At 41.8% G+C, this 17819-nt stretch overlaps 2 protein-coding genes and 1 long non-coding RNA gene across 5 annotated transcripts in view; 2 read left to right on the forward strand and 1 right to left on the reverse strand.

Annotated features, from left to right (window-relative positions):
- kank3 (KN motif and ankyrin repeat domains 3) overlaps window positions 1-6221 on the forward strand; it is a 38212-nt gene extending 31991 nt beyond the window's left edge. For 2 of the 3 annotated variants that reach the window (XM_054790182.1, XM_054790181.1), the window contains 3 exons: window positions 2457-2653; window positions 4927-5028; window positions 5985-6221. In XM_054790182.1, coding sequence (XP_054646157.1) covers window positions 2457-2653; window positions 4927-5028; window positions 5985-6044 — 359 coding nt within the window. In that variant the 3' untranslated portion in view covers window positions 6045-6221. Of the gene's footprint in view, window positions 1-2456; window positions 2654-4926; window positions 5029-5125; window positions 5208-5984 lie in introns of all 3 variants that reach the window. The other variant, XM_054790183.1, reaches the window with a different exon arrangement.
- Window positions 6222-11189: 4968 nt separating this feature from the next.
- On the reverse strand, window positions 11190-12615 carry LOC129188954 (uncharacterized). Its single transcript, XR_008572719.1, has 3 exons — window positions 11889-12615; window positions 11651-11748; window positions 11190-11545 (listed from the first exon to the last, which is right to left on the reverse strand). It is a non-coding gene; the product is annotated as an uncharacterized LOC129188954 (long non-coding RNA).
- Window positions 11496-13714, forward strand: LOC129188953 (GTP cyclohydrolase 1-like). Its single transcript, XM_054790120.1, has 6 exons — window positions 11496-11768; window positions 11904-12013; window positions 12799-12854; window positions 12941-12972; window positions 13048-13132; window positions 13224-13714. The coding sequence occupies exons 1-6, from the start codon at window positions 11516-11518 to the stop codon at window positions 13345-13347; spliced, it is 660 nt and encodes a 219-aa protein (XP_054646095.1). The 5' UTR covers window positions 11496-11515; the 3' UTR covers window positions 13348-13714.
- Window positions 13715-17819: the final 4105 nt, after the last annotated feature.

The raw sequence follows: 17819 nt of genomic DNA on the forward strand, positions 1-17819 counted from the left end.
ACCCCTTTGCCCCGCAACCCCGTTGCCGTATCACGTTCGGAACTCTGAGCCACACTCCAATATGGTAGGTGCAGTAATGCGCCTCAGAGCTGGTTGCCACTCGACTCATGCCACCCCCAAGAAGAAGAAAACCACCACCACCATGCAGACATGTCCACGGTGTACTGTGGTGAAGTTAGTTTCACCTTGGATGTTGGATATTTGGCTCCGGAGCTACAGTGATAGTTCCCTCTCAGTGTGCTCGGATTGCTGCGTCATGGTGCGGGGAGCTCGCGTGGGAAGTGTCGCTTGGACCGCACAAACACTACTAAACATGTCGAAACGGCGTCAAAATACCTTGGAAACTCCTCGGTTTCGGAGCATGAATGGAAGCTTGCAGGTTCTTGCAGCTGTGTTTGTGTGTGTGTGTGTGTGTGTGTGTGTGTGTGTGTCTGTGTGCGCACCTCAAACTGGATGAGTATATTTGAACTGTTGTGTTTTACTGTTTTAATGCAAGGACCATTTCACAACGCCCACTGACGACGTGACGAGAGGCACGTTTATTCTTGCACCCAACACGTACCAACCGTCAATTGCCATTCTCAACACACACAACACATTGTGGCCTTCAAAATAAGAGTGCTCTTTGTCACATTTGTATAATTGTGTAAACAAAATAAGGGTGTCATTAAAGTATCTTACATAAATAACGCGATTGGAATAACATCTGTGACTCCATCTTCCTTAGTCACAAGCAGGGGCGTTACAGTTTGGTGAAGATTTGGTAGCAATATGTGCTGAGGCTGCCATCCCATTAGAAAGGTTAGCTAAGCTACATCCATTATTCAATTACTGGACAAAATGGACCAATGATGTATTACATCAGTAAATGTAAGGACTTTTGCATTTTATTCACTAACCCAAATAGCACACACTCTATGCTGGTAAAATAAGTGGGAAAGGTATAAAACTGAATTCCAACAAATTTAAATGGAAAAAAAGGAATTTGGGAAAAAATAAAACAGATTTCATAGGTCCCTAAGAGAGATGTTAAAAAAAAAAAGTCCTATTGTAAATCACACCAACATTTGATCTACACCCATGTCAAATGATTAGTCCTACCCGAAAAGCATTTTCCACGCAAGTGAGGCCCTGGGTGCGTACGAGGTGCGTGAACAAACTACACAGACAGACAATGTAACAGGTAGCACCAAATCTATTTGTTTCGATCCAAATTGAGAATGAAATGACTGCGTGGGAAACACTGGGTGGAATTCCAATTTAAAGTAGACGATTGTACTCCATGATGATTAGGTCCACTACAGCTTGAATGTGACAAAGCAAATAAGTCAACTGTGACAGTGTTTTAGGTTTTATCTGTCCTGATGAGTTAATCAGGTTGTCTGCTGTGCACGACAGACAGGCGGTCAAGTCATACGACTGTCTGGCGTCACTGCTTTAAATCCAATTACCTTTGCTTGTTGCTGCTCTAAGGACCACAAAACAGGGCATGCAATGGAACTGACAGAGAAGAACTTTTTTACTTTGCCTAGCTATTTATAATTTAAATTTGATTAGCTTGCGTATTTAAGTGGTGAATCAGCCACTTGTGACGGACATTGGGCTTTTTAGAACAATGCATGGTCGTTGGTGGCGACATGTGACACGCACATTGAGTTTTTGACCTCTTGTGAGTTATTTTTGTTGTCATTGTTATATTTGTCCAAACAAAGGTACCTTTAGTTCTATCAGGCATTAAAATGAAAATGAAACTGAAGAAACTAGGGTGGTATAATAGTTTTTGCCATGACAGGATGTAACAGAGGCAGGCTTGTTGTTGAGACGGTCACAACAATCTGTCAGGGAGAAATGACTGCAGAATAACTGGGCCTTATTGTGTTACATGTGTGATGAACCCTTTTACTCACTTAGAATGCACATATAAAATGTTTCATTCAAAAAGTTGTGTAGAAATGTAGCAAACAACAAAGTTAAATGTAGTTATCATCATTATTATTTACCTTCAAAGCCAGGCAAGGCCTTGGGTCGTGTAAATTCTACAGTAAATTCCTTACAAATAAGGTGACGCCACCATGACAAAATCATGGTGAACATTATTGATCATAAATCTGCTTTTACTTGGCTGATTTTCACCATTTTAAGTCTTCTATGCACAATTTGAAGTTTGAAGAGTTGAACAGGAGCGTCATCATGCTACGTAGCATCCTACGGCATCTATTATACTATCCGCGAGGTCAAAGACTCCTATGAGTTCATGGATGTATATTATTAGAGATTACGCTAATTTGATTTGTCACCTGTACGTAGCATAAATTGACCTACATTGGATTAATTTGAGCATTTTTTATGTACAAAACGTGTCAAACTGACACCCGCATCCTTGAATGTTTCTGTATGCGACCCTTGCTGGAAAAAGGACACAGTGTAATATTCCAAATTGTCACCTTTACAGGCAGGCCAGACGGCGCTGATGCTAGCTGTGAGTCATGGACGTCAGGAGATGGTGGAGGCGCTTCTGGAGTGTGGCGCCGACGTCAACGTGCAGGACGACGAAGGCTCTACGGCGCTGATGTGCGCCAGCGAGCACGGACGTGCCGAGATTGTCACACTCCTCCTGGAGCAGCCTGGTTGTGACATCTCCATTGTTGATAATGTAAGACATGCAACACACACACACACACACACACACACACACACACGCACACACACGTAGATTGTTTTGTCATGTCAGCATGTTGTCAGCAGTAGTTCTTGCCATCACCGAGCCACACTAATATATCATATTTAGCTTGGTTTTAAACTTAACCGAGCTTGGGATCATTTCTCTGTGTCACCTCAGAACACGATTGATTCCCTGCTTTATGTAATAGTATGAACGCTACCGATTTGGGGTATTTACTGGGAGACCTGCCAGTATGCGTACACGGCACACACTTGGACCCTTAAATAGACTAGTACGCTTCGCTGCTCTCAGGTACTTTCGCCAGTTTCAGTTTCCTTGTTCAGCCCCTGCGAGTAGTGTGACGTGCACCTCTCAAAAAATCCTCGTCCTGTGGCGACCTTGACCGTTTGGTCGGCTTGTAGAACATTCTCCTCCGATTTCGGACCGACCGACTGTTGTCACGCAACGATTACTGTAGTTCCAGCTGCGATGACACTCCCCTTCTCTCTTTAATTAGCATTGCTCGCTCACGACGGGAAGCCAACAAGCTAAGGCTATGTCCACATGAACAAGGATATTTTGAAAAATGCACCACTCCCCCAAAAATCTCCATTCACACGAGTGTAGTAACAAAAAATACTGTTGCGACATTTTGTCTTAAAAATCAACCACAGCTTTAATCGCCCCTGCGAATTATAAAGTGTACACATCCACCAACACTCGCAAGTCAATAACATCATCTTCTGTTGTTAAATAATTTGTGGTGTCACAAGATCTCGCAAGATTACAACGTGACAAGATTTGTCGTTCAGAAAAAACACGCACTGAGACGTTTGTTCGGCAAAGTAAATATAAACAGAATAGCGCAAAATGGTGTGCGCTCACACAAAGTCACCGTAAAAGGAATGCTGCTCTTTAATAGTTGAAAAGGCAGCATTTCAAGAAATGCTGCAAACGTCTGACAGACAGTACGAGTTGCCTGTGAGAAAATACATGCCACAAACGCCATTCTGCTACTTTACAGAGTGAAAGATGAGAAGAAAATATTGCATTATTCTAATATATTATTATATCATCATAACAGTGGTTTATTTGGTCTGAAAAAATGAATATTGTTCAGCGTCAATTTGTGGCACAACAAACATTTCAGAGTTTCAGAGAGAAACATTTCAAACTGCATTGTTTTGTGACACGTTTAAATAAAAAAGCTTTTCTGTGCCAGTCATTTTTTCAGTGTACTTTTCCTAAAATTCATGTTAAACTTATTTCGTCTCATCCATCGTGTCGCGAGTTGGGTGTCTCGTGACACATGAGATGACGTCACACATTTCTTATGACACAAGCCAAAAAGCTCAGATGCTATAAAAGCAGTGATGCCCAAAGCATTTGCGCCCCGTGGCTTGATTTTTCTTGGCCCGCTGCACATTGTGGAAATAAAATAAAACCATCAAAACTGGGAAAAATACAAAAGGCAAGATTTAATAAGAAAAATGTGTTACTTTTTTTTTTTTTTTAAACTTAAGTTGACCTCCAAAGTTGACCATGCATTTTAGGTTCATCCTGAAACTTCATCCCTAACTTGTGAGTAGCGTATGTTCCGGTAACCGCCAGGACACCCGTGACTGTTTGTAGCTGAATGCCTGCTTCTACTGCTGCTGCTGCGGCAGAACCTTCTGGATCTTTTCCTAAAAACACGTGATTGCTCTGCTCACATCTGTGATTCGACTTCATCTGTTCTCAGGGAAACGGCTCCTCATGGGACATTGTTCGCTTCGTTTCTTTCTATGCTTTCATTTTCAGCACAGCAAGAAAGAAACAGAATCCGATTTAGTTTTGTCTGTCTTCCCCCCCAAATAGACGACTGCTAAACGCGCCCCTCAGGGGATGAATTAAAAAGCACATCTCTACTGTAACTGTACACTCGATTAACATGGATGATACACACGTCACAGGATTTAGCAGTCAAGCCTCTGCGTTTAATCAGCTGACATGCATCACCTATTGGGATTCATTAGTCTGCGTGGGAAAAGAAACGTCCAGACAGACCAACATTTCAGTGCAGGCAGTGAGCCACAATGAGTCTGCTGCTGCTGGATTGCGTTTCATTGCAGCACAGCTGGACTCACAGCGGTGGGGAAACTCCACCCCCACAATGTGACAGACCACGACTATCAAGTAGATGGACCATCGTCAAAACACAGCATTACCATCTCAAATGGTCAATTCATTCTTTTTGGTTCTCTTGTCGTCCCTCTGGACTGCAGGACGGCAGCAATGCTCTGTCCATCGCACTGGAGGCGTCTCACAATGACACTGCTGTGCTGCTCTACGCCCATATGAACTACGCCAAATCCCAGTGTGCTGGGGTGAGTCGTTTGTGTTGTTCACGTACACACAATGCTGTCCCAAAGTCATTACACCGAATGCTTGAGCAATAATGATCCTATGTGTCAACACAAATAGACGGTATACTGTAAGGGTACAGTGAAGAAGTCAAACAGGGGAAAGAAGGCAACACATTAGGGTGCAATGCTGCCCTCTATTGGTATGATCACGCTCCTGCACTTCTTTCTGTGTACAAAAACCCCCACACCAGATTACAATGTAGGGAATTAATGACAGCCAAAATGTATTTTCTCCCCAATGCAGTCAGTTACTAGTGATGTACGGTTCCATACAGAAATACCGATACCCCCGATACCAGATATTTATGCTCTAAAATGGATTCTGAAATCCAAATATCGATACTGTAGTCATTATCATTGTATATGATTAACACGAGCACAGTGGAAAGCAACACAATCATTGAGATCTTGTCTAAATGATACACGGTCGGTGAGAAGTACTTTTTCTTCCACCTGGCGAAGTGCGTAATGCGTAAGCGCAGCGGCACACTGCTCAGTCAGTCAGTCCCAGTCTGTTCATTTTGCTGAATGTCACAATGTTCAATTGTGAATGTTAGCTTGGCTAGAGCCGCTACTTCAGTCTACTTCTAATAAACAATAAATAAATAAGTTACTCTGATGTATTGTATTATTTTTGCTATGAGCTATGCTATGATTTCAAACACACTACCTTTTAAAATTTACCTGCCACATTAGGTGTATTTGTATCGGATCCGTATCATCGATACCAGCCTGAATTTTTCCTCAGTATCGGATCGGAAAGGATATCGGTTGTATGGCACATCACTATTCGTTACCTATGAAATGTTAGCTATTCAGTGTAGTCCCTTAAACACTCAGTCATTGACTACTAAACCTAGATTATTGCTTTGCAGCCTTACAATGAACCTTTTGTCCTTTCACACGATGTGTTCCAGGGGAGTCCAAAGGCTCAGAGGAGCCCGACCAGCACCCACAAGTCGTGGCCTGCAGACTGACGTGACCATAGTGGAAAAGCAAACAATCATAACTGGATCTGGGCTGTGAAACGCTCCACTGGATTTTTCCTAAATATACAATGTATTTATATATATTGTAATATGCCCTGCATTTAAAGTATTGTTAATATGAGAATATTATTTTTCCATAAAGGTTATACAGTGTTATGTATTTGACATATGAACTTCTACTTTGAGAGTAAATGGAGCTTATATGTATTATTTGCACTCCACTAACACGCACCATATAACCGACATCAATGACAATCCCAATACTGTATCCTGTTACGCAATAGCAGTGTTTCCTATACAGTACATTTGGAGTGCCACAAATGAACACATTATAAGGGGACTGTTTGATGTAGCTTGGCGTTACAACTCCATACAGTAGGTGGCAGTAGAAAGTTAACAAATATGGAACACACGATGCAACCTTATATACTGCAAAAAAAGAAAAAAACTCCCATAGGACACCTCTAATGCACACCGCAAGACATGCTGGGTAGCCCGCGGTACTCTTTCCCCAAACACGCTACACTAAGTGAGTAATCAGACCCCTCTTAAAGGCGACTAGCCACAAATCTTATTGGAAACCTTTAGAAACTGCTGTTGGTCCCTCCCCCATCTAACATCTCGTTTGTGGCATTAAAAAAAAAAAAAAGACAAAGAATTGACAGAAGAAATTTCACATTTGAATTTCTAAACGTAGCCGTTTTGCTTTTCTGCTCAATTTTTGTGATGCATCACGGGCAATTATGTACAAATGTACTGTAGAAATTGACAATGTGTCATTTCTAATGTGATTTCCAAAGTGCACTACATTTGTTCAAGTCATGATAAAATGTTGTCATGTCTAATATGGCGCAAATAACACAGTAGGTCAGAAGCGTGCGTCCGTAAACTCCCACTGTTAAATCAATTAATTGTGCTGGATTAGGGAGGGAGTCATATGACTTGAGTGTTGCCTTAACAGCCTCTTTGTCCTGCCTTAATCACCTTTACTAACCGTCTAGGATCCCTGAATACAACATAACACGCCAAGATATAGTTTGTAAACAATGACACACTGTATCCAGAACATGAACAATTACAATTTTCTGCAACGTATTTTGTTTTCGTCAAGCCTACTGTATATACTGAATAATCATAAATAAATATCTATCTTCAACATACTTTCGTCATACTTTTTGACAGAATCACTTCATCATTGGCCTTTTCAGTATGCCTGGTGACAGTCACACTTGGTTGACGATCAGATGTTGATAAAGAAATGCTTCCAGCAAGGTAGTTCCAAGAAAAACGGAGGAAAGATTATTCCTCTTAACGATAAAATAAACTAATGCAGCATGCAGTTCAGTTGTGGCCGCATTGTGAAAGTCACCAAGATGAAGCATGAAACGCTGCGTTTGTTACCTTCCGTACCAATTTCATTCATAAATATGTCATGTAGATGTATGCCTTCTAAACATGAGGAAATTGCTAACATGCCGCATGATGGCAGAGGGGTTAGCATGTTGGCCACACAGTCAGGACATCACAAAGAGACCTGGGTTCGAATCTCCGCTTGGGCTTGTGTGGAGTGTGCATGTTCTCCCCATACGTGCGTGTACTCTGGGTACTCCAAAAAAATGCATGTTGGCATGTTAGGTGAATTGCCGACTCAAAATTGTCCATAGGAATGAATGTGGGCGTGAATGGAATGGTTGTTTGTCTATATGTGCCCTGCGATTGCCCGGCGACCAGTCCAAGGTGTACCCCGCCTCTGGGATAGGCTCCAGCATCCACAAGGATAAGCAGCATAGAAAATTGATGGATGGAAATTGCTAACATGCTAACATTGATCATGCTTGCACCTAGCAAAAAGCACCAAAGTACCAAAAGCGATAAGGCAGTCCGATAATCATTTTACACCGTGGCATGTAAATACATGCAATTTAACATGAGGATGGTGGCTAAAATGCTAACTATTAGCATGCTACCACCTACGGTGATTACTGTCTCCTCTGTATGGATAGAAAATTGTTATACTACAAAATACTATCTACAGTCGTACCTCGCCACATCACACTTCTAATTTCACAGCTTCACTCCATCACGATTTTTCATAATTAATAAATCATTGCTGTTTTGTGGTTGAATACGGCCAATTAGTCAAAAAATATGTATGCTTAAGCAAAGTTTACGTATTTTTGGCGACTAAATGAATGATCCATCTATGCCGCTTATCCTCACTCATGGGGAGAACATGCAAACTCCACACAGAGATGCCCAAACAGAAATACGAACCCAGATGTCCCACATGTGGCCAAAATGCTAAACGCAAGGCCACTGTGCAGCTAAACAATATACCATTTTGTGGACATTAATAATATTCTACACAAGAGACTCTGCATTTCTTCTCATTCGTCCACTTTGGCACGGTTGCATATCCGCACATGCATACACCCACGCAACATAGCGTAGCAAGTCATATAATGAAAGGAATGTGATTGCAGGTTCTTCACAATAACCGACACAATTAATAATAGAAATTAAATGCAAAGACTAACCAATACAAAAGATAAACACGCAGCACACTCGCTCACATGCCACTACATTCATGTGCGTGGCAAAGGCCTGTCATTTAATTAATGGTCTCGCAAGTAATTAACGACGGCCAGCACCTTTCACAGTAAAAATAATCAGAACGACTCTAAATAAGACTGAAAATAATCCACAAAGTCTGGGAAATTGCAGTAAAAAAGCAGAATAGAAGTGATGTGACAAGCACACGGCCTGTGGTTCACATGCACAGTATGAGCAGTCGAGAGAGATGGGGAATCGTGCCCAAGTCCAGCACGTCACAAACGGACTTGTGTGAGTACGCCTTGAGGTAAAAAGCCTGAACAAAACCATGTTTCAGCGTCTACACTGACGGGATGGCTTGAGATGAAGGACGCCCTCTTACTCATGGGTTTGTGTGGTGTGGACGTACATAGAGAACCCCCTGTAGTCATTTAGCCTAAAGAACCCATCTCCAACACTGAACAGTAAACCCACCGCTTTTACTTTAAAATTGATTTTGAAGGCAATTTTGATGATTTCAAGGATCTAAAGTTCAACATATTTCTTTCATAATTCAGTTCGGTCACGACAGACGGATGCTAAACTTTTACTGCGCACGAGTGGAGCACGATTAACTTTGAAACACTAAACTCAGCCCCACTGCGCTCTTTACTAAACCTCTCGTGCACGATGGAGACCCCGTGAAGAGATTGCTACAACCCAGGGGAACGTAACCTACTTCACGACAACACACAGGAGGCAGGAAAATCACAGTTTATTGAGAACTAAACAAAAAAAGAAATGAAAACCCCCTCCCGTGCCCAAAAGAAGAAGTGATTCGCTGGCCCAAACAAACAAAAGGGCCGTCGACCTTTCACCTCAACGCTACCCCGAAACAAGGAAAAAACACAACTAAAAACAGGACAGCCCGTCACACCAGGGCAAACAAAAACTAAAAACTAATAGACAAAAAAGAACGCTAGCCTGCTGCACAGCGTCATGCCAGCAGCCAGCACGAAGCAGCTGAGTGGGCCTGGAACATGACGAGGTGGAAACGAGCCTGCCGCAGACAAAGGCAGCACGAGCAGAGTATGGACCACACCTGCGCTCATAACACAGCCTACAGCCCCTAAAAAAAAACGTATTTTCTCTCCATCACAACAGCCGACAATAATGTTATTTGTGGGATCGTTGTAAAATTCACAGAACAATTAAACATACGGACTGTTAACCAGTGAAGCTTTGACGTTTTTCTTACAGGCGGTGGTTTAGGATATAAAGCTTATATCAATACATCTGTATTTTTATGTTATATTTTTATTGCCAATAAAAAAACTGTTTTATGGACTTCAACGGTGACTCACACTAAAGTCTGGTTCGTTTGAGTAGTGTAAATGCTCCCATCCACACTCAAATGCGGTGCACACGTATCGGAGAGGTTGGCCTGGACCCAGCACGATGGTGCACATGCGCAATTTGGTAATAGCAGACACTTGCCTAATGCAGATAAACAGAACCACACCAATTAGCCCCAAAGATCAGAGAGTTCAATGTGTAATGACGTGATGGCGTACTTGAAAGGGGCTAAGCCCAATGGCAATGACAAGTGAGTCATGCCCAAGTCCAGTACTGTTGAAATGACCCAGCGTGAGTGCACCCTCAACATGAACACACCTACAGTATTATAATACCCCTCTGTGGGACATGACTATACTTTTCAATGTGATAGTTACTCTACAACCATGCATTTGGATCAAATGCCCCCCAAAACAAACAACAGTCATGGAAAAAATGATGAGACTACCCTTGTTTCTTCAGTTTATTGATCCATTTTAATGCCTGCGACAACTAAAGGTACATTTGTTTGCACAAATATCATGATGATAACAAATGTAGCTCATAAGAGTTGAATTCAAGAGCTGATATCAAGCAACTTCCATGGTTTTCTTGATGACCAAAATCACTGAAGTTCTTGCATGAATAGCTATAGCATTGTACTGCCAAAAAATGTAACTCTTGTGAGCTATTTTTGCTGTCATCGTTATATTTGTCCAGACAAAAAGGTACCTTTAGTTGTATCAGGCATTAAAAAGAAGAAGAAACTGAAGAAAGGGTGGTTTAATCATTTTCCCCCAGGACTGTACTGTAGATCACACCTTGTAAACGCTGATTTATTTATTTGACAGGGACAGTGTACATGAATTAGCATTGCTGCAAATGCATCAGAATTAGCCAAAAGGCCATTTTTCATCTGCTGTCCCTGGACATTGTTTACTGTCTCCCTAAGACAGTAAAAGGATTTTAAAGAGAACAATGTAAATATAAAAGATGAGTACAAAATAGATGCGACTATGCCAACCCTGTTAAAAGATACAGTGTACATACAAAATTGACTATAGCGCAAACATTGGATAAAAATGACTCACGGTCAAAATACTGAAACATACGATACATCAAGTCAACGGAGACACAAATGACAGCACAGTTGGGATAAGATGAAAAAACTTATACTCTACTCTTAATGCTAGTAACTGATTACCTGCATGATGTGTTATGAACTTTTTTTTTTAGATATTTTTGGAATAAAGTGGATGACCTCAGTTGTCTAATATTCTGGGGCACAGAGCTCCACTCCTGTGCAGCTGTGACTTCCAAGGCACTAAAAGCGCTTTTCCAGCATGAGACGTCTGAACTTGAATCACAGGATCAGCCAAATGCCGTTTCACAGCATTAGATGGAGCATTTTATCATGGCAATTCCCATTTTCCTTCATGGCTGATTTGTCATGTCTTAGCGTAAGGGCTTATTTTTACTCTTGAACATCCAAAGGGGACGTCCTTATAGAAAGCACTGAGCCAAGAGCAAACCACTGGGGCTGTTTCACTGTGCGCTGCAACATCTGTCACTGAACGCAGCGCTGAGCCGGAATGGAGATGAACGGAGTTGTTTCCGAGTATCTGAGGAAGTGTGTTGAGATGAAACGCAACAGTTTGTGCATGGAAGAGAAGGAATCCAATGAGACTGCAGATGAAACCAAAGTGTCTCACATAGAAAACGCTTACAGCACGATACTGATGGAGCTCGGAGAGGACGTCAACCGAGACGGACTTCTGCGAACACCACTGCGTGCCGCCAAAGCCATGCAGTTCTTCACCAGAGGCTACAAAGAAACCACCCAGGGTTAGTTGATGTCTTCATTTACTTTCCAGGTGATGATGCGTTCATTAGCCTCATTTTAACGAACGAAAAGCACCGCTACTGTGAGTCTGGTAGATCGGATAACGGTAATGTTGTACTAACCTTGCCTTTTTGCAGACGTCTTGAATGACGCCATCTTTGATGAAAACCACGAGGAGATGGTGATTGTCAAGGACATTGACTTGTTCTCTCTGTGTGAGCATCACCTAGTACCCTTCTTTGGCAAGGTAATTCAAGCATCAAACGCTCCACATGCAGTTTGCTTGCTGTGCAGCCGTTCTTCTTAATTCCTTCCAAAAGGTCAGACAAAAACTGAAGCAAAATCTTCCCATAGGAAGCAAAGTCAATCCAATTAATCCATTCCAGACACCCAAAATATTCACAAAAATACATTTTATAGATAGTAAATATAAATCCTAAGCCTAACCCTTAGGATAAATGAACATTTAACAACACTTGACCTTTCTTGAAGACTCCACAAGGAACAGAGACGGAGGAGGAGAGGGTACAGAGTGGCTCTTGGATGACCTTGGATCATTTGTGATTTCTGTTTTCTTTGCCCCCTTTGCAACATTAGCGTCCTTGATTTTTTCTTTATTCGCCAGGATGGAACTTACTGTTGATGGGGAAAACGGACTAGTTTGTGCAACATTCTCATTTGAGTTTTGCCAAATGAATGTGCCTTACAGGACACCGTAGTATTGTGTCGACTAAGTATTGCGAGATTTGGTGTTGTGTGTGTGCGATCCAGACGGCTGAATGAACGAGCAATGCTGGGATTAGTCCGTCCACACCTTCATTAATGTGCCAAAGGGTAAAATACAATTGTTTCGCATAATATTGTCCGAGAACCGAGACGGGGTACGAGAACCAAGGCAAAAATGTTTCAAAACTGAACATCCTATGAAACTTAGCAGGTTAGAAAACCAATCCTTTTAAAATCTGATTTCATTGGTTTTTGTTTTTACTGTAAAATGACGTGTGACTAAAGTAGGTTCTGTTCACGTTTCAGGCTCACATAGCATATCTTCCAAATAAGAAGGTGGTTGGTCTGAGCAAGATAGCAAGGTTGGTCATTTATTACACACACACACACACACACACACACACACGCGCACATCTTCTCCAGCATTTTTCATGTATTTTTTTTTCAGAATCGTGGAGGTCTATAGCAGGAGACTTCAAGGTAAGCCTGATGGCCACATATTATGAATTCTTCCACCGCCTTTTAATTTTGTCTATTTCATTTGTTTGTGTGCAGTCCAGGAGCGTCTAACCAAGCAGATTGCTTCGGCCATCGTTGAGGCGCTGGAGCCTACTGGAGTGGCGGTGGTCATCGAGGCTGTGTGAGTGTTTTAGCCCCACCACCCTGGTTTATTTTCTCGTCATGGCTTGGACAAGTACTTGGATTTCAACTGACTGCTCTGTGTTTTCCAGTCACATGTGCATGGTGATGAGAGGCGTGCAGAAGATTAATGCAAATACTGTGACGAGTGTCATGTTGGGAGCCTTCCACGATGATCCCGAGACCCGAAAGGAGTTCCTTGACCTCACACTGTAAAATGAAGAGGTTGACCTTTAACGGGCAAAGAACTGTATCGTGAAATCTACTCGCATTTTCCATCATGACAGTGGATTACAAATCTGGGAAGTTAGCTCAGTGAGCATCCAAAAGACGACAGATGAAAGATTTGTCCTGTAAAATTGTAATGATACCCATAAGATCCAGTAATGGAACTTATTGTGACATCGAAAAGTATCTTTAACTCAATTTTTCTTTTGATTTTCTGAAATCTGCAATTGTATTTTTTTCATGTATTTGATTTGTTTCCATGCAGGTTTCTTATATGATTTAACTGTAACATTGGAATCAAACTGTCATGCATCAGTCAAAGTTTGTGTCAAATTCATATGCACAATATAATAAAAATCGGTTCATGAGGTACTAAAGGTAATACTTTGCTTGGTTATAATGAAATACACTGCAAATATTATCTTTAAATGGTTTGAAAGTGAAAAAGACTAAATTCAGTTTATATAGCTTGTCGTTGAGGTTGTCCTCCGATTTTGGAAGAACATTTCCAATAAAACTGACAATTATTAGATTCAACTCCAAAACCCTTCAATTGCCATTGTTCACTCGTGGCACAATCCCGGTGTAATCCCTACATATATAGCGGTTAATTGGTTCCAGACCTGACCATGACAAGTGAATTTCCGCCAAGTAGGATTCCTACTGAGACTGCTGCCCCCGCGACCCGGGAAAGCAGAAGAAAATGAAAAATAAAAAAATAAATAATAATTTTTAAAAACCTTAAAAATGATGGATGGATGATCAATGAACAGACGGAATCAGAGTCATGATGTAGCCAGTCACAGCAACCGCAACTGTGGTGCGTTCAATGACCATCAAAAAGAGTGTAAAATCTCTACACTTGACGAAAAAACATTATCTGTGCAGAATAAGGACATTAATGGTGTAAAAGCGTACGCTAACCGAGGTTCCACTGTATTGCCTTGCTACTGTACATATATTATACTTACATTCTTCTTCTGTTGTGCCAGACAGATTTCAGAGAGTGAACCCCTTTGACCTGATATCTGTCAAGACGGTTTGTTCTTCTCTGTGGAGATGTGTGAAAACCGTGCCACACATTCTACATAAAGTGATGGTTTGTCTCTCTGGTGCGGACGAACAACCTGAACAAAAGGTGTCCACGTGACACCTCTATATCGCTATTGGGGCGAAACACATTCCCTTTTTATTAACTTGGCTCAATGCACTGATGACGAGGTTTTGAATGCCTCATCCGCCCATTTAAACCAAGCTTGAACATTTGCCCAGGAATTGAAAAGTTACTATTGACAAAAGTTAGTGTGTTAAAGTTTCACCCTGAATAAGGCCCTGTCCACACAGGAATGTTCTTGGAATTTTTTTGACAGGTTGAAAAAATGTGCGTTCATAGTACCGGATTAGTAAATACATAGTTGCATCCAGGTGGGAAGGGATTACTGGGTGAAAACGATGTAATACACAAGGCACACCTATGTGTGGCGCTGTGAAGAGACAGGCAGACGGAACCATGTGACACACCAAACTATAGAAGAAGAAAGAACACATGTGCATAAGTCCATCGTCTTCTGGTTTCCAAGGCTCCTCTAGACTGACGACGAAAGCAGAATAACTTCCACAAGTCATTTTGGAGAAAAGACAACAAAATATCAAGAGAATGTTGACTGGAGTGAGTCACGTCCGTCGAAATATTCAGATATTATGTTGGTATGTCGTCAAAGCTCATTTCTGTTCACTCTGGAAGCAGTTTTTAAAAAATACTGTTTCAGGGCACCCAGAACGCCGTTCCGCTGGATGAGAGGCTGAAACAATAAAATACTTTGCCGTTTTGTGCTGAAAACATTTCGGTGTGGATAGCCCCTTACAAGTAAGTGGTAGTATGCTAATACTGAGCATGTTAGCATTTTAACCACCATCCGCACACTCTCCACCCCTGACTTTGCCTTCTTTTTCTTGTGAAATACATGATAGTAGAGCCCCAGAATGGTCCTCCATGGAGACTGGAGCATGCGCACAAGGCCAGACCTGATATCACACTGAAATCTAATCACTTATCTGGTTGTCCATAATTACCCTGTTTTGTGGGCATGAGACTAATTTTCGCCTGAAAAGACAGTTAAAAAATGCATTACACAAGCATGAAACATGCACTGATAGTCGTGGTGGCATTTTGTGAGCTAGACTTGAATGAAACCCATCTTTAAAAGTACAACTCGGCATACAAAGAATAGTTTGTCTATCCTTATAGGTCAAAATATTTTAAACTCTAGTTTCATAAAACCCAACTGTTTTCCAGCTGAAGTATATTTGACCTTTCACTCCAACCTACACAATGAGAAAAAAAACGTTCATGATATGGTACGTTAACAAATCAAGTGTGACCTTGTGTGGCTGTTCAGTGGAAAGTACCATCTGTCACGGAACATAGTGCTGAGAGTCCGAATGGAGATGAACAGAGTCGTTTGAGTGTACACGGAGAAGCGTGTTGAGCCTTGACACAACAGACGACACTTCAGTGTCTCACATAGACAAAGCCCACAGCACAATAACACTGACGGAGCTCTGACAGGACATCAACCGAGACAGAACACCACTACGTGCTGTCAAAGCCATGCAGTTCCTCACCAAAGGCTGCAAAGAAACCACCCAGCGTTAGCTGATAATCAAAACAAGACATTTAACCTCAACTCATCCCATAACTGACATGGAATGAGCATGAGCATGACAGTTTTCCAGCCTTATACTCTCCTGCTTGTTTGTCGTTGAAAAGATACTAAAAGGTGGAAGCACAAGAGGCAAACCACATTGGGAGAAAAGGGCTAAGCTATGGCCTCATGAGACGACAATCCAAACATGAATGCAAACCTTCACAAAGGACAGGAAACAGCTACCATACATGGCAAAATGGTTGAAACCATCCCTGAGGAACTTGAGCCTGCCGGAGGCTTTATAACACCGATCACATCCGCCGATCAGCTCCGCCCGCATTGCAGCATCCTTGCTCAACCAATACAGACTGATACACACATTTCAACTTCAAAGACTTAAACCTTTGGATTATGCTGACTGTTATTTCTGAAATATAAATCAGCAGGGGTGCACGGAGGCCTGGTGGTTAGCATGGTGGCCACACAGTCAGGAGATCGGGAAGATCGAATCTCCGTTGGGCATCTCATCCCCGTGCGTGGGTTTTCCACAAAACACGCATGTTAGGTTAATTGTCTCGAGCCACCATAGGTATGAATGTGAGAGTGAAGGGTTGTTTATCTACACGTGCCCTGCGATTGACTGGCGACCAGTCCAGGGTGTACCCCGCGTCTCGCCCGAAGTCAGCTGGGATAGGCTCCAGCATACCCGCGACTCTAGTGAGGATAAGCGGCATAGAAGATGGATGGATGCATTGCGTATTGTGTGTATTGTTGTGTCATGCTATCTCTAAGAGGCACATAAACTGGACACTTGAAGTCTAATTCCCTTCTTTATCAACGTCCATCAACGAGGCAGCAAACTGCAGAAAAGGCAGCAAACATTCAGTAAGCAGCAGTTGATGAGAAATGCAATTAGCTCATTTTTGATTAAATATCATTACTGATTTTGTTGTTTTGTCATTGGTATTATAAGTAGTCAGTGGACCAGAAATGTGACATCCAAAGTCTCTACTTTAGTCGCCTGACTAATTACAACATTGATGTATTTTATTGATACTGTCTATTTGACAGGATTAAAAAGATATCATGGATAAAAGAGTATTGTTGCATCAATGTAGTCTATTTAATGGTCGTTAAATAGCTGTCTTATGTCAATTACCAGCCAAACTGTGTCCTTGCAAGAAAATCACTTAAAAAGCACTCATATTTCATTAGAAAACAGGGGATACCATAGAACTCATTCACGTTTACATGTTTGTCTTCAGCCAACACAAGGAATTAAAAAACCCCTGCTAGGAATATGTTACTGTATTTTACCAACTCAGTAAAAGTGTACTCTAGACAAGACTAACAGATCCTTGAATTCACAAACGACATTCAAGAGGAATTTGTTTTCTTACGGTACTGGCTCACGTATCACCGAGAGGAAAACAACCGAGGGGGCTGCGTCTCGTGTTTTGTCTATGATGACCTAACATTTTTTTAACCACTTCCTTCCACACCACTTCTTTCATTATGTTGATCTGTGAAGTGGAACGTAATGCTGGCAGAGTAGAGGGGTCAGGGGCTCCCACTGCCTAGATACATACAGTCTAATATTAGAACATTTCCTTGATTTGTTAGCAGCATCTCTGCTGATTCCCAAGCACATGGCAACAAGCCGGCCAATAGCATTTCAGGAGCCCACTAAGCACCTCGCTCTGTATAGCAACAGCAGCATCCGTCCTTTATTTATTTATTTTGGAGGGTTTTTTTTTTTTTTCCCCCCACCGACTCATTCTCATGCTTCTGACCCCCACTGTGCTGGCACAC

The sequence above is a fragment of the Dunckerocampus dactyliophorus genome, chromosome 10, assembly GCF_027744805.1.
Source record: "Dunckerocampus dactyliophorus isolate RoL2022-P2 chromosome 10, RoL_Ddac_1.1, whole genome shotgun sequence".
NCBI lineage: Eukaryota > Metazoa > Chordata > Actinopteri > Syngnathiformes > Syngnathidae > Dunckerocampus > Dunckerocampus dactyliophorus.